The sequence below is a fragment of the Phialemonium atrogriseum genome (genome assembly GCF_030411735.1).
Source record: "Phialemonium atrogriseum strain 8032-3 unplaced genomic scaffold QBC33scaffold_22, whole genome shotgun sequence".
Taxonomy (NCBI): domain Eukaryota; kingdom Fungi; phylum Ascomycota; class Sordariomycetes; order Cephalothecales; family Cephalothecaceae; genus Phialemonium; species Phialemonium atrogriseum.
In genome coordinates this window covers 445,622-472,142 of record NW_026848159.1, presented here as the reverse complement: position 1 = coordinate 472,142, position 26,521 = coordinate 445,622, and the positions used below count along the sequence as shown (strand labels likewise).

Here is a 26,521-nt window from a genome sequence, read left to right as displayed (position 1 = left end):
CCAAAGGCTCGCTTGAACGGTCTGCCGCGATGTCTCGACCTGAAGGCGACCTTTGCTGAGCCTCGCCCAACAATCCTCCCGGAAACCTTGTGTCGACTCACTTACTTGGTTGCTGAGACCTGCTCACTCGATTCACTGCCCTCAGAGTTCTAGCCCTGCGCCGAGCCTGTCAGCTGTACGGCAAGTTGCAGAACGCATAGAAGAAGCGGAGGTCCCCTCGCATTGTGCGACCCGTTCCCTGCCAGTTACCGCAATACGCTGCAACAGATGGTGCTCTGACATTCCGAGCCGAGGGAAGGAATCGCTGCTTTGCGCCATGATCTCCAACCCTACCCACCATTCCCCGTCGCTACACTTTGCCCGACCACATCCTGTCGCCATGGCCCCAGATACAATCCCCGAGGCCGAGTCCATACCCGACGCGGAACCGGAGCCCGAGATACCGCAACGCCGACGACCCACGCCCCGCCACCCTATCCCGTCCATGCAAGATGCCTTTGACGAGTCGCTGGCGGAGCATACCAGCGGTTTGGAGGTACTGAAGCCCAAGTTGCGGGTCGGCGATGCGAAAACCAGGCGTGACAGACTCCTTAACGAGGGCAAAGATGAAGGACCTCCTGCGGCCTATTGGCGATATCGGCCGGGACAGAAGAATCACGAGCTGCGGAGGTTGTTGGCACAGATATCGTTTGGCGTACACCTACTGCTGAATGGCTCGGCGACTGCTATAGAGTCTGTTGTCCAAATCCTTCAGGGCCACATCGATGAGGTTGATGAGTTCCTGGAAATGACGTTGGAAGACATGGCCTTGGCCACCAAGGATCTTCAGGAACGCCTCGACCACCTTAGGTTGCCAATGAACAACATGGCGGTTTTTGAAAAGATGTTGGAGGACCGCCAGTTCCGTTTGCGCATACTCGACGGAAACGAGGCTATCGAACACATCGTCTCGCGAACAACGACTGCTCTCGCCCAAACGGTGGAGGATGTAGACGAGGGCTTGAAGTCAACCCGAGAATTTGCAGACTATCTGACTGAACAGCACTATGGAGGCTGGCGTGACGAGCAACCTGGCATAGTCACCATTTTCGAAGCGATGAAAGGGAACACTGAAGGCTGGCTCAACGCGTTTGCTGACCTGCATGCCAAGGACAACGCTCTCCATGTCCTTACACTGCAGCTGAGTGGCGTGGTCTCTGAGATGGAGCTCACGGCCGGTGAAGTTAGTCGTCGGACGAGGGTAAGCATGACCCAACGAGCAACCTCCGTCCTGGTGGTTCTAACCTGTTCTCTAGTTCAGCATCAAGCCTTACACTGCGCCGGTGCATACGCCTCGCTCGTCTCAAAGCTCGACTTTAAGCACGCCGACGGCATCGCCACCCCGGACAAGAATACCCAGATCTCCACCGAGACTATCCTTACGGCTAAGCTCACTCCTCCAGCCCGAGGAAAGTGGATCGTCTTACTTTGACATTCCAACCAAGACCGATGATACCCTTGCCCCCTTTCAGAGCCAGTCCACGAAACATCCGGACATAGAGGAGGAACCAGAACTGCCCGAGATAGCGATTGAGTCGGAAGACCACCGACGACAAGCCCCGGACGACATCGCACCCCGGCGAGAGAGCGCGGATAATAGTGGTGAGGACGACAAGCGACTGTATTTGCTCCAACCGCGAACCTACACACCACAGCCGCCCGCGCCATTGCCGTCACCACGCTTACGAGACGAAATGCATCAGCCAATCGCGGAACGGGAGAGACCGGAGCGACAGTCACAGCCGCAGAAGAGGACATCGCTTAGACAGAGGATTTCTTTGAAGACGACTCCACCCGAGTCTATTCAAGTCCCGCCACCGAACGCTCCAGAGCTGCAAGAGCCGGATTACGTGTCTCCACAAATATACCAGGGGCCAGACTCGGCTTACGGATCCGACATTGAGAGAACGGCGGCCAACCCTCCGGCACTTGCAGACCCATCCGCTGCCGATCCCCCGCAGCCAGTCTTCCGCCGGCCCGATCTCATTCCATCTCCGCAGTCAGACCAGCAGTATTTCCGCCCTGTGCGGGCGAGCCCGCACTCACCCTTGCAGCAAAGACCCCATACATCCCATACGACACGCAATAATGCGTCATACCAGCAGCATCAACGCAATGCTCCGTCAGCTATGGGCATGAGCATGCTCAGCAACGTCACCAACGTGTCCAATGACACCGGGACCGGGCGGAAGCTGAAGAAGAAACGCAGCGCATTCGGCTGGTTCAAGAAGGCCTTTGCGCTCGACGAAGAAGAGCGGGTAGCATTTGAGCAGAAGAGGCAGCAAGCCTCACCAAACCTCTATTACGACAACAGAAGTCCCCAGTTTTTAGACGGGAGAAGGGTTAGGCGGTAACTGGGCTGAGGATCTTGTTCCGTATGTTGTCTGCTGGCCAATCCAGGTCCCTCGGGATCTTCAGTTTCTGGTAGCGGGTAACCGCAGATCCCAAAGGTAACCAAGGTTCCAGGCGAGCGGGACGGCCCGGCGCATTCTATTTTTCGACTCGTGCATCTTTGCCTCGACGCGACTTGATACCCACGCAGAGCTTACAGTTTCTTGACTGTGTTTTACTATTATGTCTTTTTCTCTCTTTTACCCCTCCCTTCTTTTTGCTTTCTATAAAACCAAAAAAAACCCAATTCCTAAAAAAAGAAGGAAAGATAACTGTGCCGGGACAGATGATGGATTGCATGGCGTTGGCGGTTTCGATTTCAAGACGCATGCAGCTCAAGACGTAGCTGAGAGATAGCTACGCCAGTCTTAACATGAACATGTTAATAACCTAGTACCCTAGAGTTTCAGAAATTCAATCCTAAGACAGACATACGTGATGGTGACGATCATTGTCATGATGTAAGGTAAATCAGGGCGGGTTGTTAACTTATTAATCCGATGCACGGACCAGACTAAAATTCCATCCAACTGCCCTGACTACTAAAGCCGAAAAATTTAGCTGTCTGAACAACCACAGCAACCCGACCAGTATGGCGCAGGTCAAGGATATCACTCTGGACCTTGAGCGCCACCAGCAGGCTCTTGAAGAGACGATTTCCAGGCTTCGCAAATCCCTTCAATACTGGCAGACGTGGTACTTTGAGTATGCCGCGCTGAAGGAAGAAGTGGCCGGTTCCGAAGACCAACCACCAAGTCGCAAGGACCTTGCTCGAATCCGGCGTGACTTCGACGCCGAACTCCTCGATAAGAAGGAAGTCAATGAATTGTTCGGCAAGCATGATCTCAAGGAGCCGGAGCAGATCATTAGCGCCCTGTCGCGGCGCATGGACTACGTGGAGCGGAATGTCGAAACTATAGGGAAGCAACTCGAGGCAGCGCAGAACAGGTTGGCGGCTTCGATTGTGGTAGCGAATCCCGATGGAGGAACCGACGAGGAGAGTGGCCTTCCCATTACCGATATCATCGAGGAGCTTGACAAGGACGGGAATGTTGTGAATTTCCGCCTGCAAACCGGAGGGGACACCGGACCCAAAGTCCTCGAGGCTTTGAGGAAAGCCGGGTTGGATGGCCTGGGTGACACGCCAGAGGCATCCACTGCCGTCCCCACGAGCTCGGAACCGTCAGACCCCACGGAAGAGGATACCACCCTGCAATCAAGCCGAGAAGATGCTCATGGAACGCCCTCCAAAAACAATCCTTCTCTTGCGGAAAGACCAGCCAGTTCGAGGAAGAGTGTATCGTTTGTGGAAGATACTAAACCTGGTCACGATTCTGAGGAGCAACAGCCTGTCTCGAGAGCGGCTCGTCGACTCGAGCAGATCATGCAGCGTGCTAAGGATCTGGAAACCCTGGAAGCGGACTCTGTCGTTATCCCAGAGGATGAATCACAAGAGGATGCTGAACTACGCCGGGAGATGCTCGAATATGGCCTGTCGGAAATCGGACCTGTTGTAGCAGAGCTTCAACTGGACGAGGACTATTCCGGTAATAGTGATGACGATGACGAGTACGATTATACCGATGAGGACGATGATACAGAGGATGAACTCGGCAGGTCCAGGCATAGTGTCATCACCGATGATTACCGCCAACGGATGCAAGAGTTGGAAAAGCGCCTGGGCGTGCAGTCCGCGTTCTCAGCAGATCCGATGCCGAAGAACCCGATCCCAGAGGAAGGTATCGGACGGATATCCATAGTTGGCCAGGCAGGCTCTAGAACCTTGTCGCGTGATGATGCCCAAGCTGGAGACTCTCCGAAACCTGCAACCAAGAAAGGGGTTCGGTTTGCAGAGCAGCTGGACATTGCACCAGGCGATGAAGTACCTACCCCTGCCAGTTCTTCTGCGTCAAAAGAGACACCAGAGGTCAATCCTCTAAGCGATATTGTTGAGAGGACTGCCGAACCCCGGCCCCGGGCTGAGAATCCCACCAGGCGACCCTCGAGGTTCAAAAAAGAACGTGGAGCGGGATCCGAGTCCGCGGTTCCTCATGTGCCAAGTGGCCCCCACGAAGCGCCTGTCAGATTCTTGGACCAGGACCGGGCAATAGCACCCTCTGGTCCCGCCGGACAGACAATGGCAGATGCCATCGTCGAACGCGATGTGTCGTCGGAAGCGAGAGAGCCCGATGAGTTCGATACCGATCTTGTACATCAACAGGCTGCGGTTGAGTTCAATCGGGTCCGGAACCGCCTCATTCACAAACAAGGCGGATTCCTCAAGGAGCACGAAGCGCCAATCACCCCACTGGATGAGGAAGAAGGGGGCCCCAAGCGTATGAGCAGATTCAAAGCTGCGCGGCTGTCACGGCAGTGATCGCTGGACACGACTACCCATTCGATATCCCAAGGGCTGGTATCATAGTCAACTCGGATCGAGTTATCTGAGCCGTGTTTCGGTGGCTCCCTATGTCCGTGACCAAGAGGTATAATGCCTTTCATATTCGGAGCAAATACGGACTGTACAGTCCACCATTTTATCTCATTAAATCATTTTCTAACATTGGCCGCACTCTCCGTCTTCACGGCGCTTCTGGCATGAATGATTCGCTGCCGCCCACCAGGCAGGGAACTTTTTCTCACCCTCCTCTAAGTCAGCATCTCAGGAGTGACCATCCCCCCTTTACGGAACGCATATTGTCTGACAATTGATGGTCTGCAGCCTCGATCTGCATTCACATTACTGCGCGATTCCAAAAAGAAATCAGATGGGAATCTCTGACGCCGTGACCCTTGACAACTCTTCGCCGTGGTCTCAGCGCTTCGTTAGTCCCCTCACATCTTCGGCGGTTTGACGTTGTAGGCTTTTAATTAATATCAACCGGACTTTTTTGTTCATCCTTGCCTTGTCCATGTATGATCCTATGCCAACTAACTCCATGGAATGTAAGCTACAAAACCACAGGCGCAATCTCCCATCGTCCCTCTTGTTTCCAAGTGCCCGGACTCCTCTCCATCCCCATCCATTAGCTAAACTTCGCGTTGCTGAAGTCCATCTCGGGGTGCTGCTCCTGGAACCTCTTCAGCATGTCCTCCTTCTTCTGGTCGTCGCTAGAGGGCAGGCCCATCTCCTTCTGGCGCTGGTCGTACATCATCTTCTCGACCATGCCGCGCGTCTCGCCGTCCAGCTCCGACAGCTTGCTGTTCTCGGGCACGATCTTGGTCACGTCGATCTTGGGCGCCCCGACCACCACGTGCGGCCACCACTCCATCTTGTTCATCTTGTCCAGGTGTATCTCCACCGTCTTGGTCCCGTCCGGCGCCGCCGTCAGCGTCCACGTGGACTCGTCGATGCGGATTGAGTGCGCGAGGTCGCCCTACGGAAGGAGGGGAGAGCGTTAGTTTATATAAGGAGCCCCTTTGAGTCTTCTTCTTTATGTGGATATTATGTAGGGGGTTCGGAGGGGCAGGGTTATCATACGCTGATTATCGGTTCCTGGCCTTTAATGCCGGCGACGAGCTTCTGCTTCTTGATGTCGATGTTGAGGTCCCGCCCCTTCAGGTTACCGGGGACTGAAAATGTGAGATCAAGGTCTCCTATGGTCTGTGTCCACTTATACGGAAGCGCATCCTGCTCTGCCTGCTCCTTGGCGCGGGTGGCAGCCTCCTCGGCTGGGGTGGGCTCTGAGTTCCATAGGATGTTAGTGGTTGGGCAGTCTTCCATGGGTATCTCGACAGGATTCAAAAAGGAATGTGGCTGTTTTTCGTAGGCATCAGGCAACTTGGGGGAGCAAATGTACTCACCTTTATCGGTCATCTTCGTCGGATTCCCTGGTTATGCTTAAGGCTTGGAGAAGACGTCGAATCTTGGATCTAGAACGAGATGGAAATGCTGAGATGACATATCGAAAGGCTGACAAAAGACGACAACGGGGTGATCCAGAACCCCCCCACTTTAAGCTTTAGCCAATCAGCTCAAACCACCATCTCAGACAAGATTTATCAGCCTCGCCTTTATTAACGACATTGACCCTGCAACTTTCAATTTCTCATCCTGAATGCGAGGGTCGGCCTGTTCCGAAACTAGGCCTCGTACCTCAGAGCCAGGATCAATGAAGACAATCATATAAGGTTTTGAACACCTTCACTCAACGACGGCTATCCAAATCCCCTTCCCTCGCATCGAACGGTCATATCAAGAAACCAGCCATGTCCCGCAGAGCCACCTTCAACACCCGCCCGGCGGGCGCGGCCACCACGGTCGCATCCGACGACATGTGCCCCGTATGCAAGACGATCCGGTACCTCAACAAGGACATGGAGTTCCTCATCAACCAGGAGTGCTACCACCCGATGTGCTCGAACTGCGTGAACCGCCTCTTCAACGATGGGCCGAACCAGTGCCCCTACGCGGGCTGCCACAAGACGCTTCGGCGCAAGGGGTTCCGGACGGCCTTCTTCGGCGACCTGGGCGTGGAGCGCGAGGTGGACATACGGCGGCGGGTGGCGGCGGTCTTCAACCGGGCCGAGGACGACTTCGAGACGCTGCGCGACTACAACGACTACCTGCAGATGGTCGAGGACCTGACCTTCGACCTGGTCGGCGGCGACGAGGCCCGCCGCCGCGCCGCCGAGTCCACGCTGCAGCAGTGGGAGGCCGAGCACCGGGCCGACATTGAGCGCAACCGCAACGCCGGCCGCGAGGCCGACGAGCTGTCCCGCCGCAGGCTGGCCGCCGAGCGGGAGGCCGCCCGCCAGCGGCGCCTCGACGCCATCAACGAGGCCGAGGAGGAGCGCCTGAGCCGCGCGCGCCAGCGCGAGGCCGAGCTCGACGACCTGGCCAAGGGCGGCTCGTCCGCCGCTGCCGAGACCCACCGCGTGCAGCTCAAGAAGCGGGGCCAGCAGGCCCGCACCGCCGCCGCCGTGGTGGCTGCCACGGACCCGGCCGCCGACGTCACGGGCGCGGCGGGCAGGCTGTCGATCCGCGGGCTCAAGGAGAAGCGCAAGCCGGCGGCCTCGGCGGCGGCGGCCGAGGGGCCGTACGACCCGTTTGGCGGCATGGACTTTTCGCCCGACCGGTACCGCGTCGTGATGCGCGAGGGGTACTACAGCAACGACTGGCTCCAGGGGGCGCGCCTCGACATGGCCCACGCGGCCGGCGGGTATGACGTCCGCGAGTACTGCGCGCGGGCCATGTTCGACGCCTTTGCGGGGCTGGGCGTCTTCGTCGGCGACGAGAAGGAGATCGGCTCCGTCGCCAGCAGCGGCGCCGGCGCCTCGGCGGGGGACGTCGCCACCACCGCCGCTGGCATGGCCGCCGCCGAGCCGGGTCCGGACCCCGTCGTCAGGATGGAAGTGGACGATGTCTTTGGCTAGCGGCGGGGCCGCTGCGGCAGTTTGGTTTTTGGGCCATGAGTAGGCGTCCGTCCTTCAAGGGAAAACATAATGATAGTGAATAATGCATGAGCGACGGCGTTCATCCGGTTGGGACTGGGTTTAACAAAATGTTGGACACTGTGGCTAGACGGGGCACATTAAAGTGTAATATGATACCACACTACAATTAAAAGGGAGAAGGAATTCAAGGAATTCTCATACCATCAAAATCTGTTCAAATTTTATGCTTGGTCCTTCGTCTACCCTGGGTCTCTATCTACAGAACCGCGTGCCTTGCCGCCACCGAGACCAAACCCGTATACGCTTCATCTCCGCCCCTTTCTGACTTCCAGGAATAGACTATTAGCAATCTTCGCCGAAGAAGCAGTGCCTGCTAACGCCACGCTTAAATCATGCATGTACAAAGAAACGTTAAGAAAGGCTGGATAAGGGAGAAAGGAGACAAACGAAAAGAGTGCAACAGCCAGGTTTCACGGTATGAACGTCTCGTCGGGAAAATGAGGAGAAAGGGGGGAAGCCATCCAAAAATTCAAGTTTCTCTTTAGGGGTAGGCGGAGGGGGGTATCACTATCACTGCTGTTGCCACGGCGTCTGTTGCGACGGGCGGGGAAATACAGGGACCGTCTCCAACTGATCCAGCCCGCCACCGATCGGCTGCTGGTTCCCGTGTTGCCAACCCAAACCCGTCGCGTGGTTCACAAACGCGCTCTGCCGGAACGGGTTCGTGCTCCCCGTCGGCTGCGGCGCCAGCGCCCCGGCCGTCACGGGCCGCTGCTCCTGCTGCGCCTGCTGTTGCGGGGCGCCGAAGTTCTTTGCGAAGGGGTTCGTGCCCGTCGCCATCGCTTGCAACGGGGCCGGTTGCTGGGGCGCCTGGGTCTGGAAGGGAGAGTTGGAAGCCGCAGCGGGAGCGGCGAAGGGCTGTGCAGCCTGTGGAGATGATCGGGCGAAAGGGTTGGTGGATTGGCTTGTTGACGGCCGTTGTTGCTGCGGTGAGGTGGCTGAGAAAGGTGAGTTTGCCTGGCCGGTCAGCAGCATCGACTGCCGGAATGGATTGGTGGTCTGTTGGCCAGTTTGTAGAGGCTGCAAGTTCTGAGGGGCGCCGGTCTGGAAAGACGCGACGGTGTTTTGCGGGATCGGAGTAAGGGAGCTTGGTTGGAAGCTTGGCTGCGAAGAGAAACCCCCAAATCCAGCACCGGTGAAGTTGGGTTGGAGTTGCTGGTTTGCTTGTTGCTGTTGGACAAATGCACCCGTGTTCTGTTGCTGAAATGGACTGTTGTTAGGGAAGCCAGTCGGTTGCGGAGCAAACCCATTAGGCTGTACTAAGCCAGTTGGCTGCATCTGAAATGGGCTGTTGCCCCAGGGAGTCATGCCGGTTTGTGCCGGAACTTGAGCTTGCGGCTGTACGGTCATGGGTGTCTGGTTCTGCTCGATCGAATCGAAGAAGTCAATGAGGTCTGGGTCAGGACCCTTGGCCGGCGGTGCCGGTTTTGATGCCTGTTGAAACCCATTGGCCCCTGACGATGCCTTGGCTGTGCTGCTCTTCAAAGTAGGCTCGCTCTTGAAGAGCCTAGATGATGTCCCCCCTGAGCCGCCCTTGGAGTTCTTTGCGTCGAGCTCCGCGAGATACTGCCGTCGGTGTATCTCGAAGTCGGGGTCTTTCAGATACTCCTCCAGTTGCCGGCCCAAGTTAACTGGCGCGTGTTTGAGCTTCGGGACCTCGACCCTGGTGTGGTGCTCGTACTGTCTGGCAACAGTCAGATATTGCACTACATAGTCTGTCTGTCGAGTGAAGCTGCGGTAGATGCCCATAGCTCTCTCCGCATCGGGCTTAGACATCTCGAAGAAGTGGCCTATGACGGTGTTAGAGGTGGACCCCGGCGGTGCAGAGCCACTCACCGAGAAGGTTTATCATAGCCTGATTCAAGACCTGGAACAGGGATAGCAGGTCTAAGACTAACAGCCTGAAGACCGTAATTGTGATCTCGTTCTCAGGCTCCGTTTCCATAACCTAAGCCAGATTCAGCTGCTGTATGTGGTCAACACAGGGTGCGGGGTACTAACATCGCATTTCAACAGAGCCGTAAGCTGGTGCTGAACCGTCTCAGTCTCGCGGAGCAAGCCCTTCTCCACCGATAGCCTCTCTAGACGTGTCTCTTTCCCCCTTACCCAGTCACATTTCGTCTCTCGGTATGCCCGTGCTCGTTCGGAGAGGTAATTGGAGTAATGTCGGATGTTTCGGCCTTGGGTTTGAGCTGTCCTAGCTGTCAGGAACAGTTCCTCGTCTTCGAGTCGGGGCAGGTTATGTTACTGACCATCAGAGAACATACTCACAGCCAGCATATTCCTATGCTTAGCGAGATATGCCAGTGTGACATCTGGGGATCCCTCCCTGATCATCAAGTGCACCGTGATCAGGCTCTTGAAAACGACCGTCCATGTTGAGTCGCGCAAGCGATGCTGCAGTGCTCGAAAGACCTCCCCCACTCCGTGCTCGCCCGCATGAGTCGCTACGAGGATATGTTCGATGTATTTGGTCTTGGGAGGCGCGGCCTAGGACGAGTAAGCTGGTCAGCTTTTGCCTGATTGAAGCGGAGGGGAAGACATGATGCGCGAACAAACCTTGATTTTAGTCGCGCCTTTGACGGACTTTTCGAATGAGCTTGCCATAGCTAACTAACTGGGTCGTAGACCCGGCCAGGCCGAAGGGTCTCGCAACAGCTTGAGAAGTTGGGCGGTCAATATCTGGCGCGGCGCAATGAACCAAACGGGGCAGCAAGTGGGAGGGAAGGCGAGCTAGCGGCGTCCCGACGATGGGCTTAGTGAGCCGGGGGCCTATTGCTCGAACTCTCGGTCGGACAAGGCTTGGGCGTCGAGATACGAAAAGATGGAGAGATGCCGTTGGGCAAGCCACACAGGTAGATAAGGTACACGATATTAATATGGGAGATAGTGAGCGGGCCCCAGCTTGCTGTTCATAGTAACTTTTGTCGACGTGATGTCAAATTTCGGCCTGGCAGGGCCCAGTTTACTTACCACTTCTCCCACTTCAGCCCCCTTTCGACAATCTACAGGGGGGTGCCCCACGGAAGAATGCACATGGCCTACAACAGTACCTAAACCACAACCGGCAAATTCGGGTTCTGGTATGCTGGTTAGCTTCAACATACCCTACCTACTTGGCTGGTAACATACCTGCCCCCGAAGACGTGTGTACATGTTACAAGCATTGGACGAATTGCAGCTCCATTACGGTATCACTCTTATTCGTGCTTCATTACTATGCTAGAACCCGTAGCCTGACTAACACAACGCGCGGCGCGGTAGCTCCAGTCAGCTCAGCCTTCCCGAAGATTGCTAGAGAACAGTTTTCCGTAAAAATGCAACTACTATAAGGTCTCTATCTCCAAGATCCGAGGCCATCCAGGGCCCCAAACCGTATACTCTCATCGCGAATAATAAAAGAAGCCACTTGGCCTACGCCAAGAGAGATGTGACGTTATTGACCAAAGGGGCGACAAGACTGGCGGCAGCGGGCTGGCCGTGAAACAAATGAAAACAAAAATCGAGATGCAAAAGCAAGGTCTTCCAACTTCAAAACAATCAGAGTTGCCTAATTGCGTCCGAGATGTTAACAAGGTCGATGTGTGTCGAACGCTTATTTCATAATTCCTGCCTCCGTCACAACCAAACCACTTGAGCCCCAGAAGGGGAGAGTTCGGAAGCTCGGTGAGGTGGAAGCTTCATCATATGGATCACGCTGGCTTTCATCATCTAGAGAAATGGTTAGTCTTAAGGCACACAGAATATTATCGAGCAGGCTACTCACTTTTTGTTGAATGGAAGGATAGAGAGAAAAGAAAAAGACCTTCAAAAATTCTCCAAGTCGAGGTAACTTTATGGGCCTGGCAAATGGTGAGTGGATCTGGGTTAACTATCTTCCGTGGCATGATTGTAGACACTGTACCTAGGTACCTATGCACAATCCAGGCACTGCTTGATGTCGATCTTCCGTTGAGAGGTAAAAGGTATCGAAGTCAGAATTTAACAATACCTGTGCCGGGAGCCCGTTTTGTGGCTGGCCGTGGTTTCTGGCCTATCTATGGCTTCCAATGGTGCTACAGCGAGGCTCTTCTGCTGTTGCAGTCGGCCCCTACCCAGGCCTTGGTCAGCCAACTCACCCAGTCTAAGAACGACCCGTGTCGGTCATGTTGCAATAATACGGCCATTTCACAGCTCTAGACAATTTTCTGCAGATGGTGCTTCTGGCCAAGATGGCTCAGGGCCAACTGTCAGTAGATCAGCTGCTCAGTCAACAAGCTCCCAGGTAGCAGAAACTTTAGGGGAGTATAAGAAGTACTGTCAGTTGCCTCGCTATCGATCTATTCCAGGCTCATTCCCTAACCGGGCTCAGTTCACTTCCCATCTGCATATCAGGCTAGTGAGCTCCAGGTGGGCAAGAAGGTCACCGTACATGGCTTTCTCTCCCGACGGCGGGTCAAGCACTCAAAGTTGGTCTTTGCAGACATAAGGACGAAGACTGGTCCTCCAGTCCAGATCACCTCCTCGTTTGAGGAGAAAGATAGCCCGGCGTCTCTAGTTAACAAGGCGCTGAAATCCATACCATTGCACAGCCCAGTTTCGGTCACAGGGACGGTCACCAAGCTCCATTCTCGAGATGCAGATGGGGCAAGGCTAGGGCCAAACGTGGATCGCATCGACCTGTCTCTAGACAGTATCCAAGCACTCAACCCCTTCCCGAGAGACATCATCGTCTCTGATGGTGTTCAGTTCCCGGCATCGTCGCGCCACCTGCAGATCAGGTTCTCAGAGAGCCTTCGAGAGAGACTAGTTTTCCGTTCCCATGTCAGCAAACAGCTGAGGGACTCTCTTGATCACTTGAACTTCTGTGAATATGAAACACCCATCCTTTTCAAATCCACTCCCGAGGGTGCCAGGGAGTTCATCGTCCCATCGCGACGGCGCGGCCTGGCCTACGCGCTGCCTCAGAGTCCTCAGCAGTACAAGCAAATCCTCGTCGCCAGCGGAGTCGGCAACTACTATCAGTTTGCTCGGTGTTTTCGGGATGAAGACTTGCGATCAGACAGACAGCCAGAGTTCACTCAGGTGTGTGTACCTCTTTGCAAAATCCGGAAGACGGCATATTGACCAGGAGATAGCTCGACTTGGAGATGGCCTTCGCCACAGGCGAAGACGTAATGCGCACAGTCGAAGCACTCATCAAAGACTTGCTAAAGAAACTCGGCGCCGGCTACACTGTCCGGCAGGTCGGCGATGAGCTTGTACCATATCCGAAGTCTGGTTCGAATCACACTGGCGCATCTCACTGGCAGATAGAGGATGCTCCTTTCCCGCGCATCACTTATCAAGAAGCCATGGAGCAGTACGGCTCTGACAAGCCTGATGTCAGGATTCCGTGTGTTGTAAGTTCTAGTAGCCTTCCTATGGCTTTGGTGGACTTCCGTTTTAACGATTACAGATCCGGCGGATCGACTCGATATTGCCGCGGCCTTTTGTTCAGATGATCTCGGATCTCGAGGAACCAGTCGTGGAGGCAATCAAACTTCGTCTTGAAGGGAACCCCCCAGAGAATTGGTCCTTTATTCGAAGCTTCATGGACTCGCTTCCCACATCGTTGGCTAAGAATCCCCACGGGGCGCCGGCGGTGCTGATGTTCGACACCAGCAAACCCATGTGTGGGCTATCATCACTTGGGCACGAAGCATTCGCCGCCCTAACAAGCGGTGGTCCCGGGTTCGAAGACTTTGCCGACCTCGAGGACGGCGATGTCCTGGTAATACAGGCCCGCGAGAACAAGCCATTCCAGGGCGGCTCCACCGCCTTGGGCAACCTCCGACTCGCGGCCTACCAAGACGCGATATCCAAGGGCCTCGTCCCGCGCGACGACAGCTTCAACTTCCTCTGGGTGCACGGCTTCCCCCTGTTCACCCCCGACAGCGACGAGGGCCCCGGGCAGGGAGGCAGGGCGGGCTTCTCGGCGACGCACCACCCCTTCACGGCGCCCCTGACGGACGCGGACTTCGAGCTCCTCGCGAGCGACCCGCTCAAGGCCAGGGCGGACCACTACGACCTCGTCGTGAACGGGGTCGAGCTGGGCGGAGGCAGCCGGCGTATCCACGTGGCCAAGGTGCAGGAGTACGTGATGCGCCACATCCTCGAGATGCCCGACGACGGCGTGGCGCAGTTCGCGCACCTGCTCGAGGCGCTCCGGGCCGGCTGCCCGCCGCACGCCGGCTTCGCCCTGGGCTTCGACCGGCTGGTGGCGCTGCTGAGCGGGACGGGCTCGGTCAGGGACGTCATTGTCTTCCCCAAGTCGATGAAGGGCGAAGACCTCATGGTTAAGAGCCCTGGTCGGATCACGGGCGAGCAGTTGCAGACTTATCACCTTGCCCTTCAGCCGAAGAAGTGAGGCCGGTGGGGTAGTCAAAATCGGATGTGCAGATTATGTGGGAATATTGGGAGAGATATAGATAGAGGGATGGAAAGACACAGAGATTCCTTGTTTGGCGCATCACCGCTCCACTATTTATGTATTCATAAGGATTAGAAGTTAGTAGACCTCGGTGCTATGTATGTACTTGTACAATATAAAAACGCACACTGCGTGCTGTTAAGTGTTTAATGGTCAGTCAAGTTAGGTCTCGCGCATGGCCACCTCCGGAGTATTGCAGACGAAAAGATCCGTGGGATGTCCTTTGAATAAGTCTTCAAGTACATCGAAGAAGGAAGTTATCCCAACACATCACGGCGACTGCCTAGGGTGCCATCGGCGGGAAGGGGTCAGCCAACTAAATGCCCCAGCCAAACCACTCAACCTCGGCGGAGAAGCCACGCTCTTATTGCAGTGCAGCTTGATACATAGTGGCAAGTACACGGCCCACTACAATCTATATTAATCTACCTTCACAGGCTAGCCCAGAAAGCCGTACGCCTGTTCGTACCTGAGCCCCGAATCTGGACATTCAGAAGACCGCATACAGTGCGGTCCGATAGCAAGGAGGCAAGGGCTTGATTAGGAACGCCAACCTCACCCTGTGACCCTGTCAAAGAATTTCGGCCAGCAAGCCCAAAAGGGAGACAGAGGGCACCAAGGTAATAAGTAAGTAAGAGAATGAGGACATCATCAGCAAATCCGCGCGCCAACTCACTCGCCCGCCCCATAGCTCTTGACCCTACTGAAGAAGAAAGGCTTGTCGTTCCTAAGCCTAAACTCGGCCCAGTCGTCGGTCAGCCTATCGTAGCTGTAGAAGCCCCTCCAGACGAGCTTGTTGTTCCTCGGGCCGCCGCCGCCCCGGCCCGAGCTGCGCAGCGACAGGTCCAGCCGGTACATGTACTTCCCGACGCCCTCGGTCTCGACGAACACGTCCCCCTCGACCTCGCTAACCGACGCCTCCGGCGCGTCCGCCGCGCAGGCCAGGCGCCACCGCCCCCTCAGCCCGCTCTGCATCACCGCCGACGGCAGGTGGGCCATGGCGCCCCCCGCGTGCAGCGCCAGGGCGTCGCGGGTCAGGTGGGGCACGACGTCGGCGGGCTCGGCCGTCGTCAGCAGCGAGACGGCCGTGCCGTCGCGGAAGAAGCGCAGGTACCGGTAGTAGGTGACGATGTGCACGGGGCTGTTCCACGTCACCAGGTTCGCCGACGCCTGCCCGGACCGGATGTAGTTGACAGTGCTGATGTAGCACCCGTTGAACCGCACCCGCGGCCGCAGCCGGAGCATGCGCTGCCATGACGACGAGTACAGCGCGTCCAGGAACCCGAGCGTGTTGGCCTCGTTCTCCTCCCGCTGCCGCGCGGCCAGCTCCGCCGCGGAAAGGGGTAGGACCAGGTCCCCCGACGATAGTGACGACAATGCGACCGGGCCGTCATCGTCGGGGTCCAGCGGTTCCCACGACACGCCGCGCTGCCAGTGGTAGTGCATGGCCCCGAAGCCGACCTCGGTCCCAAGGCAGACCCGCTGCCAGATCCGGTCCTCCGTGGCGACCAAGTAGGCCAGACGCCTGCATACCTGCGCGAGGCGGACAAAATCGCCGACGTCGAGGATCGCGACGTCGCGCAGGATGTGGATGAGAATCTCATCCGGGAGCCCGGCGATCGGGCAGGGCGGCTGCGGCGTACCTTCGATCTCGGCAGGTCTGGCCTCGATGGCAAACCCGGCGAAGCTCGCAATGAGTTCCTCCATCGACGGCTGGCGGCCATCTGGGGAGTGGTGGGCTGTGCTTGGGACAGTCACCGGGGCATTGGACGGGTTTTCCTGAACGGGTTTGGAGCCGGGAGGGGGAGCGGGAAAGTGCTTGTTCTTGTACTTCAGGTCTACCCGATGATCCATCTGCGCCCTCTGTCAGTTTACCGTCGAATCGAGGCACCGCGACATGGTTTGCGACGGACGTACCCTGAATGCCTGGCGATATAAGCGCAGGCTGTCGCCAAGGTTACCCACAACCTCCTTCTCAACCGCCTTCTCGTAATGGTCCAATGCCGAGACCGGCTCCTTTCCTTTCAGCTCGTCCATCTCCCCCCCTGTGCTCGAGCTGGACTCGGCGGTCGGTTCTACCTCTGGCTCGTCAAACGGGCGAGATTGGGGGACATAATCATCATCCTCCTCCTCCTGCTGCAAGGGCTTTTTTTCCTTTTCATGCTTTCGCGAGGGCTCAGTAGTTCGCAAAGTTCTCTGTGAGGCGGACGTAGAAGCGGCCGGCCGCTGAACGTCGCTCCTCGAGCCCGGGACTTTTGCGCGGACTTCTGCCCGCCATTGCTCCCGGAACGACTCGAGCTCGGCGGATATATCGGAGGGACTCATGTTGCTGGCTAGATGCGAGGAAAGATGGCGGGGGGCTATTTAATTGGCAAAAGGAGCATCTAGGGAGAAGCGCAATGTTGAGCGCCGCCACCAGTGCAGACTACAAAGGCAGGCAACCAAGTGAAATGGACTATGGCAATGGGAGATGTGGAAAAGTGGAAATCATCAGTGTCATTGTGTCATGCCGCTCTTTTGATCGGTGTGACTCGGTATTTCCCCTCCGCCTGAGTCAGCTAAGCGAGTAACTAAGGCCCCGGATCGGGCCAAAATAAGCCTGTAAGCTTGGAATAAGAGAACCGTTTCCGGGGTTTCAAGTGATTTTAGAGGAGCTTGTCTCCGCGAGCAGGGGCATTTAGTTATTCGGGCAGGGGCTCTTAGCTATTTGGGTAGGGACGTTTAGCTATTCGGGCAGGGGCATTTAGCTATGCGCGGGTAGGGGCATTTAGCTATGCGCTGGTAGGGGCATTTGGCTAGCCGTCGCTGTCACTATTGCCAAGTCGGGCTCTCTTGCTGTCGCCGTCTCTGTTGCTGTTGCTGTTGCCGTCGCCGTCGCTTGTTCAGTGGCTGGCAGCTGGTCTTCTTCATGCTCCAACTGTCCCAATAATTTTGGCGGCCCGGAACCCCTGTCCAACATAGACCCCTGCCTGAATAGCCAAACGCCCCTGCCTGCAGAGACAATCTCTTCTAGAGATCTTATCCATCCTCACCATGACGATGTCTCCCGTACTATTTCAGATCCTATCGGACTTGCACCTTGAGACGCATCCATCTTATCACTTTCCCATCAAACAGGCGGCTCCATATCTGGCCCTGCTTGGCGACATCGGCCATGTTGCTGACGATGGCCTGTTCGATTTCTTGGAAACACAACTTCGCCGATACTGGACTGTCTTCTTCCTGCTTGGGAACCATGAGCCCATCCATACAAGCTGGACAGCGGCGAAGAGCAGGGTTCGCGGCTTTTCCGAGAGGATGGAACGGCTAAGGAGTCAGTCGACGATGGGGCGGTTCGTCTTTCTCGACCATACGCGATACGATGTCAATGACACTATCACCATTTTGGGCTGCACGCTGTTTTCGAGAGTCTCTCCTGAACAAGCTATGGCGGTGGGAAGTCGCTTCGTTGATTTCAGGCAGATCAATAACTGGATGGTCCAGGATCACGTCGATGCTCATTTGTCCGATCTAAAGTGGCTGAATGCGCAGGTGTCCGAGATATCCAGGACAGATCCTCAGAGACAGATTGTCATCTTCACCCACTATAGCCCGACCTGTGATCCGAGAGCCATGGACGAAAGGCATAGTAACAGTCCCGTCACGTCAGGGTTTGCCACCGATCTGAGTGCGGAAGAATGCTGGATGAACCGCTCCGTTGCTCTCTGGGCATTCGGCCACACGCACTTCAGCTGCGATTTTGTTGACGATCTGGGAAAGAACATCATTGCGAACCAGAAAGGCTATCGTCAGACCTACGAGAAAGACTTTGACATGACGAAGATCTTTCTGGTCGGCAGAGATGCGAAGCCTGGACACCTATTGCTAGGTGACAGATAGCCATATGGGTCTATTCTAGTGATGAAAGTTACTTGTCCTGTTGGGTCCTCTCAATGATGGTCAAGCGCCAGTGTCTCGGCTCAACCAGGAGACATCCCCTTGGATTTTCCTCCTCAACAGAGGTCGATGATTCACGGCTTCACTATCACTGAAGCTATAAACAGAATTTGAAGCCCACCGGCCTGTCGCTGGTAGAATTAATCGTCTATCTCCACAGTGTTCGTTCAAGGTAGTTGAATAGTCAAGGCCAGCCCATAATGCCCATTAGTCCGAGTACCTATATCTCTTTATGCCCCCTGAACTCCGACGCCGCCGACAGGTATAGGACAATACAAGAAGAAAAGGGGCACGGAAAACAATTTTAAGCTAGAGGCGGACGAAAAGAAAAGGGGAACAACTAGGACTCTATAAAAAAAACTGGATAATATTTATCCATGTGTTTTGAAAATGAAGGCTCTAGCCAACGGCATGTCTCAAGCCCATCTAACGCGATGATAGAAAGATCCAGGCTCAGTGGCCCGGAGCGTCGTGCTCGCTGTGCACCGAATGGCTACTCCCCGCTTGTGATCCCGCGAAGGCGCAGCATCCCTGGCCAACGCAATCGTCCACACATTCCAGGAGGCACAGGTCCTCTTGCATGCTCCCACACTTTGTCACGCCTGCCGCGCTACCATCTGCCTGCTCGACAACGGCGTTGTCCACGTCAGCTTGAGCGTGAGTGTGGGCTTTGTCGAGGCAGAACTCGGGCTGGATGGTGGCGCTGTGGATGCCGTAGGCATGGAGACACTGGCGGACCAGCCTCGCCAGTTCCATGTACCTCTCCCCGCCTTCCTCGGAGATGGGGAACGTCACTTGGATATGCATCGACGCGACGAGCTTCGTGTCGGAGAGCTGCCAGATGTGGACGTGGTGACAGCTGATCACACCGGGAAGATTCTGAATATCCTTCCTCACGTCGCTGACGTCGATATGGTCGGGCGTGGCCTGGAGCAAGATCTTTGACGTCGCAACTGTCAACGGGATCGCGGAGCGGAGGATGATGAGGGTGATGAACAGGGAGACTGCAGGGTCCGCGTAGAATCGTCCAGGCCAGTCGGACAACCAGATCACCAGGGCTGTGACTATGACTCCGACGTTGCCCAGCGCATCACCCAATACGTGGAGAATCATGCCGTTCATGCCCATGTCACCATGGCTATGCCCATGGCCGCTTCCGGGAGTCTTGGGCTTGTTGTGGTTGTGGTGTCGATGGAGACCCGAATCTCGACGGCGTCGACGCGGAGCAGAGCGTGAACCGTAGTCCCCAGACGCCCTCTTCCGACTCGAGCCGTTCGCGTAGATCAGAGGGGTCTCCTCGTGAGCCTCGGCTTCGTCGGTGGCCGGGTTCTCATCGATGCTGCTACCGCTTGTTGACTCGTCGTCTAGTTGAGGCCGGCTCGCATCAATGATTTCTTGACGGAAACTCGCTGGGTGTATGCTAATATCCTCCACGTTTGCGAGGTGATTCTGCCGAATACTGCTTGCCTTACCCCTGCCACCGGACGGGTTAGATAACCGCCTCTCCCTCTGCTCCACCTGAGACCGAGCGCGGCGTGCCTGGTCAAACCAAACACGTCGTGGAGCTTCGTCAGCGTTCGCCGCATACTGAGTCAGAGCGGCTTCGGGCAAGACGTCCGCGACCCGCCCCCTCTCGTCCGCCACTTCGCTGGCACGAATTCCAGTGTTTGAGTGACCTTCTTCCGCGGCGATGACGTCGTCGTGCTCGTGCTGGTGCTCATCATCCCCATGCTCGTGTTCGTGCTCGCCAGGCCCATGAGAGTGACCGTGGCCCCCAAGAACCAGGAAGCCGACTAGGTTGGAGGCAAGCCCCAGCGATCCAACGATGAGAATCAGCTTCGGATTCCCAATCTCTGGTGGGTCGATGAAACGGGTCAGGGCCTCGAGGGCGATCGAAAGGCAGAGGGCGATGAGGAAGACGGCGTTGAAAAAAGCCCCAAGGATTTCAGCGCGAAGCCACTGCGGCAGTTCGTCAGAACATGGATAGGGGGGTTTTGGCTGTAAGGAAACTCACGCCATAAGTGTATTTGTTGGTTGTCGCTTTCCGGGCAACGAGCACAGCCCAGAGACCAACGAGTAAGGAGATGATGTCATTTAGCTGGTAGTGAAGAGCGAATTAGAATCGCAACTCGTGGCTCTTGTACGGTCTCCAGAACACGTACCATATGAAAGGCATCTGCCATGAGAGCCAGGGAGCCGACGATAAGACCGACGATCAATTCAAGCAGGAAGAAGACAGTGTCGATTCCCAGCATTACGCTGATGCGCGTCGTCTTGGACCACGCCATGCTTGCGGCAGGATATGTGAACCAACGCGCCTTCAAGTGCGGAACTCCAGATAGATGTAGTTATCTGGAGCGGGATGTTAAGGATTGCAAATCGGTACGCGGTCTCATCGAAAAATGCTGCTCGCGGCTTATCGGAGCTATCTCGTTCGGGATCTCTCCGCGATAAGGATTCTATGGAGAGCGGGTTCGGGACGCAGGACAGGAGAGCGGGCTCGGAACGCAGGACATGAACAAAAATGAGGGCTTTCCGGGTCCCATCTCGTCCGTAATCGTAGATGATGCTGACGAGGCTATGACAAAATATGGAAGGTGGCGTTGGTTAGGAACCAGGAAGTTAGCGCCTTCATTCCCGAGGCCGGCGAGGTGGCGTGCTGCGCCGCCAACGCCTATCAACTGGCCTGTGCTCCCGGCCTTTGAGAGCCTTGACCTCCTGTTCGCACCCACGCCGTCATCGGCCGCTAGCGTCCGCACAGAGCCGCCATCGACGGAGCGCTGCCGAGTGGACGACCTCCAACTACAACCCAAGTCAGTTCCCGGAAAGCCCGCCAAAAGCTTGAGCTGGCTCTGATTGGATTCCACCTTCCGCCCACCAGACATAGCAACTAGGCATACATTGACTTCTTCGATGGCCAGCCTCTCGAATGCTCATCGATGATATAAGCATTCAATATTATGTCGCAGGGCTTCCTCGCCTCTGCTAGGGGAACTCAAGGCTGGTCATTTACATCACTCGCCGTTAGATTTTCGACTTGTGATGAAGCAAACAAGGTGCAGCACTGCTAGCCCATAATGCAACAACGGCCGTCGTTTCTTTCCGGGCTTCAAAAGGATACCCCTCGGTAGGCATGGGCATTTTCTATTTGGGTAAGGGTCTGAGCATGTGCCTCGGATACAGGAAAAAAGGCCGATAGAAGTCCTCAAAGCCGGCATCGTCTTCCAACTCAACTGCCCTGCCCAAGGTCAAGGGAGAGGGCGGCGCCAGTACTTGTATCTATCGCTGGAGGCCAGGCAATGGCCTTGCGGAAACTACCGTGGAAGTACAAGGATAGCTTGCCAGCGGGTACTTCGTCAAAACTGCAACGCATCTCACACCGCGATTTAGAAGTGCAATAGGTGCAGAATTCCACCATCGATTCACCATCGTTTATCATCACGGTCGGCATCCTGTCCAAGATTTTTATCGTGGTCACCTCTAAGTGCATCCCCGCCGAGCTCGGGTAGCGCAGGAAGTACGTATGGGCGTATGATCCGGACTGGTCATCTCCGAGGCCTGGCGCTACGCCAGCCGGGCGAAACCTAGTTGACACTGTATGCTTGTATGCCTGGCTCTACAGGGCTAGATCGGAGGGAGAGCATGACCGGGAGCTGATGTGGAAGAAGGCTCAGGCAGATCCAGACCAGATGTGGGCGTGCAAATCGCTGCCTGGAGCTGAGTGGGATAACGAGCCATTCGTCTAGGCTGTGCCAGTAAGATGGTTAGCCTCAGAGCAAAGTAGTCCCAGCTCAGTCCAACGGCCAAAGTGAATCTGGAGTCACTGTATATCGGGGCCACTTCGCGTGGAATGGCGTCTCCGTCTGCCAAGAACCCTTATCCATCAGCCGGTCAGCTTGGATCTGGCTGTGGATAGATGTGATAAAAAATGCCACAGATTGTCTGCCGAACACGCCACTCTCCCGTACTCGGCTTGGGAAATGGTCCTCGATGTAGCGCTCTCTCTCGCCTGGGCCATCGGACAGCTCAAGACGGCCTCGATACAGAGTCGTAGAATATTTCCATATAATGACGCGTCTACCGGCGGTGTTCCGCGTCGCTCCGCGTCGTTCCGTTCCCTGAAGACCCCCTGATATTAAGCGGGCTAAGCGCAACCCCTAAGCGAAGTTGCTGCAGGTTCCCCTCGCAATCCAGAGGCGCTTTGCCACCGAGGCTATATGCGGCTTGCCCGTCGGTGAGGCCTCTTTGTAGGCCGGTTCGAGGATCATTGGTGATCAGTCATCCCCCTCGCCGCAAGAGAAATGTATATAGGGATTCTCTCTCTTGGTCCCGGGAATGATGAACATGTGGCGAATATCTGGTGGAGCGTTCGGTGCGTATAGATGAAATGCCATATGTGCCTGGAATTAAGATTATTTGTGTTCCACAAGCTGAATATCATGAGTAATGAAGGCAGATGAAGGCACTGGGCCCGAATGGAATTGGCCAACCACCTCCGTGGAAGACAGTCATAGGAGGGTATTTATTTGGGCCACTGGAGGTGGGCTCATGTGGTTCCCCCTGGGAAAGGTGGAGGAGGATCTGATCGCAAAGGGCGGCACGGCAGACCAACTTTATCCTGCCTGCATATGCGATTCCCGGCGAATGCTGCCACTTATCCAGTACCGAGACGGGGGATGCTGGTTGTTTTTTATTATTCCAGGTGGCCTTATATCAAGCCGCTGCATCCACTTAGCTTCTTGCCTCCTCTCCCGCTCATCTCGTCAACTAATCCTACTGGCTCTTCGCTGTTAGCAACCACGCCGTGGATAGCTTGAGCCTGGTCGTGTGGCCATGGCAATACCTGCCAGTGTCTTTGGACATGGAGCGGACACACTCACCTCGGTCCCTAACAAAATACGTGGCACAAAATGGCTGGCTTGGCCAAACGGTTGCAAGTCGTTGTGAATTGGCGCTTCCACTTACGGTCACAACTTTGGGCTTCTAGCCTGTGCTTTGGCAACCGAACGTAGAGCCCACACAAAGCAAGAGAGACTCATAGACTTTGTGTTGCGAGATACAAATGATTCACAGTGCTATTCTGATGGGAAATCGGTGCTAGTAGGTCCGTTTCGTTTCGCCACATCACGGCCCCTGAGTCGTGATCCGCACGAAGGTCCTGCTCAACACCACCTGCTGAGGGAGCTTGTCAGCCCATGCCAGGAACAATGGCAGAGTATATATGCGAAGCGGGACTGATATTAATGAGTATAAGAATTCGGCACGGTTACCCGGCAATTCAAAGCTTGCATTATCGCCTCCTTCTTCCAAACGAGGCGGCTAAGACAGAGACAACGCGAATTAAACTCAGGGAACTAAATCGAAGAGAAAAAACATAGATTGTTACAGTCGGGGAAGAGAGTGTATGAGGAATCGTCTCTCTGATATCCTGGTTGCTCTCGACTTGAGCTAACTGTAGCCACAAGCCGCATGTAACCCCCCAGCGGAATGGAGATCATGGGCCGGGCTGGATATCTGCCAAGATGGAAAATCTAGCCGCGGGTGTGCAAACGGATTACCTACAGGGTGATATATTCGGGATTGAGGCTTGCCCTGCCGCAACGTGGAACCTCCCGTGATCTGGTTTAGATAAGATTAAACCTGATGAGGCAGTCCGGGCGAGTGGCCCGAGGCGGGCTAGGCCTAGAAGGTGGCCGTAAGTGCTGATGGGCTTATATTTGAAACCGGGCAGATCCAGGGCCATAACGAGAGGACCAGCCTCCCGTGGTGGAGCAGCGTCATGTTGTAACTGAGGCGGCCTCGTACGGAATATAGGTAATCAATCTCACGCGCGTTCGCCATGATCGCCGCATGGAGAAGGCTTCCGAGTCGAGCTAACAAGCAGGCCTGTCAGCTTCAATGGCGGGAACAACAGCCGCCGCGGGGGTGAGCCGCGACGGTGAGCGGACAGATGGAAAGGTGAGTCTGAAGGTACCCAGGCCAGTCCGAATCAAGGACGGAGGTTGCTATATGTCCATCTGCATCTTGCCGTATTCATGTGCTCATATTGACGGAGCTCTTGAAGGTTGAGGCTCACCACTGGCTGCGAGGACATGCCAGTGTTGCAAGTTCAAGTCGTACTCGGAGCAATGGCGACCTAGGTAGGTAGGCACAGAGCTGCAGGCACACGCAGTGCAGGGTAGCAGACCCGCAACTGCGTGCTTTGCATGGCAGCGTACCGGGTTTTCCAGCGGAAAGGTCAACTAGGTAGGTATATGCCAACGTCGCAAAGGCCGCCGCATCTATACCACCTGGTGTCCTCGATACGGTCTCTGGGGGGGAAACGGCGAGTAGCTCCCGTTAGGTACAACTCGCAAACGGAGGGTACCATCCGATCCAAATCCTCCGACTCGGTTTAGAACATAAAAGTACCTAGCTAGGAAAAGATGCACGGCAAGTGGGTGTGTGTAAATGGGTATGCATGATCGGGCTTGAAATGACGTGTGAAACCATCGGCGAGCTCTTGTCTCTGCGGCTGAAAAAGATTGCTTCGTTCCCTATCTTAAGAAGGTGATGGTCGTTGAAGATGGCGATCGATGAGGCGTGTCAAACTGCAGATCCTCTATCCAGCCAGTAATCCCGATTAATTGCGCGAATGATGGTATGAGGACTCCTCGCCGACCCTAGGTACCTCAGGTTACCCACCTGCGCCTTCTGCATGCATCGTAGGTACGTTAGGTAGGTAGGGAGGTACAGGTACTGTACCTACATAGTAGTGTCGGATGCCTGCTTGCTTCAAGAGGCAGGTGCGGATAGATTCGTGTTCTACTAGGACCTTGGCAAGGTACCTTACCTACCAAAGAGACCTACATAGGTAGTCACATAACAGACATGGAATGGAGTCCGGTGTCATGGGCGGGCAACTTGGGGATGGACGGGAGTCCCCTGTCATGTGGCCAGTACGTACCTTCCTTAGTCGCAGTTCCATGGGTTCCCCCTCGTCAGATCGGAAGGAACCATTTGATGCCGAACCATACAGAGAGCTGCCCGGGTTGGCCCCTTTGCTTCCCCGCATGCATCTCGATGGAAGCTGCAGAGGAATTGAAGCAAAGTAGCAAACAAAACTCGAAATCTCTCCGATCATCGAGGCTGCAACCAAGATCAACCAAGCTTGTATCTTACACGTAGAGGCTAAGACCGAGACAAAACAAGGTGAACACCGTACACCGGGCTCCCCCATGCCACTCAGCATGAGATCGTCTTGCTCCATATTCTTGCCAAGGAGCCGCCGCACCAGAAGCGGGCATCTGGGTTGTACGGATGTCTGCGCCATTACTCCGCCAGATGATGTAATCCGGATGCTGTTGGGCTCCACGCAGGCCTTTTTCTTGCCAGATCTACAAGCGCATTCTGGCTGAAGCCCCGCCAGCTGAGGTAAGTTTGATCACTCAAGGTGGACATTGTGGCACCAGAGAGGCTAATATGTTAAAACACGTGCTGACGTTTTGGTCTTGGCCCGTTGGTGAGCTGTAATGGGATGGTAACGGTGCCGCGTGGCAGCGGGACGGGACCCGGCAGGACGGGTCCACCTAGGTAAGGTATGTACCAAGGAAGATTTTATTCACCGAGCCGTTTTAGTGGATCCCGTCCACGAAGCAACCAAGATGCAGGTGGTCCTGATAAGCGCAAGAGGTGGTCTGGATTTCGCCAGGGCGCGGCAAGACAAGGTCTGGCAGTCTGGCAGGTTCGCACTTGGGAATACGCATTCTGGGTTGGGACTTGGATCCCCAATAACCAACGCCGATTTGGGTGATTGTGAACCGGGGGCCCGGCATGCTGTTTCGCAATGCGCAAGTTCTCGCAGAGGCTAAATCAGGGTGCATCAATCCTTGACGCTGGGCCTACCCGACCACCCAAAGGAAGCCGGGCCGGAGAGCCGCAATAAGCGAAAGCCGCGTCCCGACTTGGCTAGCACCGTATCCCACTCGCGCAGACAGTGCAATCTCGCTATTCTCACGCACCAGCAGACCCGTTCTTAGAATTCCTAGAGCGCCGATCACCAGGGTTGTTCTGGAAGCTCTGGAGAATCAATGCCATGAAGGCACATAAAGTCCACCTCTAGTGCAAACGCCGGCTTCAATCCACAATCCATCCCTTCTCGCTAGATGGAGATTGACGGCCGGAATACCTTTGTGCTACGCATTGGGTCAGCATAATCTAGCAATCTGGAACTCCGTTGCCGGCGAATTTAATGAACAAAGATGCAGA

The 26,521-nt window shown here is 55.6% G+C and overlaps 9 protein-coding genes across 9 annotated transcripts; 5 read left to right on the top strand and 4 right to left on the bottom strand.

Moving 5' to 3' along the window:
- Window positions 1-379: 379 nt before the first annotated feature.
- QBC33DRAFT_561553 (uncharacterized protein) lies at window positions 380-2,393 on the top strand (the record flags this gene model as incomplete). The annotated part of the gene is made up of 2 exons (XM_060430141.1): window positions 380-1,240; window positions 1,296-2,393. 2 exons carry the CDS (start codon window positions 380-382, stop codon window positions 2,391-2,393), a joined length of 1,959 nt encoding a protein of 652 aa, XP_060281085.1.
- A 545-nt stretch (window positions 2,394-2,938) lies between these two features.
- QBC33DRAFT_187184 (Prefoldin subunit-domain-containing protein) lies at window positions 2,939-5,162 on the top strand. Its single transcript, XM_060422490.1, has one exon. It carries the CDS (start codon window positions 3,023-3,025, stop codon window positions 4,805-4,807), a length of 1,785 nt encoding a protein of 594 aa, XP_060281084.1. The 5' UTR covers window positions 2,939-3,022; the 3' UTR covers window positions 4,808-5,162.
- Window positions 4,960-6,411, bottom strand: QBC33DRAFT_546296 (HSP20-like chaperone). The gene is made up of 3 exons (XM_060428642.1): window positions 6,235-6,411; window positions 5,912-6,114; window positions 4,960-5,807 (listed from the first exon to the last, which is right to left on the bottom strand). Exons 1-3 carry the CDS (start codon window positions 6,245-6,247, stop codon window positions 5,457-5,459), a joined length of 567 nt encoding a protein of 188 aa, XP_060281083.1. The 5' UTR covers window positions 6,248-6,411; the 3' UTR covers window positions 4,960-5,456.
- Window positions 6,412-6,627: 216 nt separating this feature from the next.
- QBC33DRAFT_456609 (CDK-activating kinase assembly factor) lies at window positions 6,628-7,806 on the top strand (the record flags this gene model as incomplete). The annotated part of the gene is made up of 1 exon (XM_060424817.1): window positions 6,628-7,806. A coding segment is annotated over one exon (1,179 nt), but the record flags the coding sequence as incomplete, so codon positions are not given.
- Window positions 7,807-8,019: 213 nt separating this feature from the next.
- Window positions 8,020-10,922, bottom strand: QBC33DRAFT_546290 (ANTH-domain-containing protein). Its single transcript, XM_060428641.1, has 5 exons — window positions 10,447-10,922; window positions 10,140-10,377; window positions 9,889-10,079; window positions 9,724-9,835; window positions 8,020-9,677 (listed from the first exon to the last, which is right to left on the bottom strand). The coding sequence occupies exons 1-5, from the start codon at window positions 10,492-10,494 to the stop codon at window positions 8,398-8,400; spliced, it is 1,869 nt and encodes a 622-aa protein (XP_060281081.1). The 5' UTR covers window positions 10,495-10,922; the 3' UTR covers window positions 8,020-8,397.
- A 1,176-nt stretch (window positions 10,923-12,098) lies between these two features.
- On the top strand, window positions 12,099-14,275 carry QBC33DRAFT_580137 (aspartyl-tRNA synthetase; the record flags this gene model as incomplete). The annotated part of the gene is made up of 4 exons (XM_060431186.1): window positions 12,099-12,135; window positions 12,239-12,951; window positions 13,005-13,268; window positions 13,325-14,275. The coding sequence occupies 4 exons, from the start codon at window positions 12,099-12,101 to the stop codon at window positions 14,273-14,275; spliced, it is 1,965 nt and encodes a 654-aa protein (XP_060281080.1).
- Window positions 14,276-14,869: 594 nt separating this feature from the next.
- QBC33DRAFT_594503 (F-box domain-containing protein) lies at window positions 14,870-17,140 on the bottom strand. Its single transcript, XM_060431786.1, has 2 exons — window positions 16,256-17,140; window positions 14,870-16,192 (listed from the first exon to the last, which is right to left on the bottom strand). Exons 1-2 carry the CDS (start codon window positions 16,661-16,663, stop codon window positions 15,011-15,013), a joined length of 1,590 nt encoding a protein of 529 aa, XP_060281079.1. The 5' UTR covers window positions 16,664-17,140; the 3' UTR covers window positions 14,870-15,010.
- On the top strand, window positions 17,006-18,491 carry QBC33DRAFT_546281 (uncharacterized protein). Its single transcript, XM_060428640.1, has 3 exons — window positions 17,006-17,036; window positions 17,124-17,190; window positions 17,217-18,491. Exon 3 carries the CDS (start codon window positions 17,372-17,374, stop codon window positions 18,215-18,217), a length of 846 nt encoding a protein of 281 aa, XP_060281078.1. The 5' UTR covers window positions 17,006-17,036; window positions 17,124-17,190; window positions 17,217-17,371; the 3' UTR covers window positions 18,218-18,491.
- QBC33DRAFT_186837 (cation efflux protein) lies at window positions 18,473-20,647 on the bottom strand. Its single transcript, XM_060422489.1, has 3 exons — window positions 20,437-20,647; window positions 20,289-20,372; window positions 18,473-20,233 (listed from the first exon to the last, which is right to left on the bottom strand). The coding sequence occupies exons 1-3, from the start codon at window positions 20,560-20,562 to the stop codon at window positions 18,728-18,730; spliced, it is 1,716 nt and encodes a 571-aa protein (XP_060281077.1). The 5' UTR covers window positions 20,563-20,647; the 3' UTR covers window positions 18,473-18,727.
- Window positions 20,648-26,521: the final 5,874 nt, after the last annotated feature.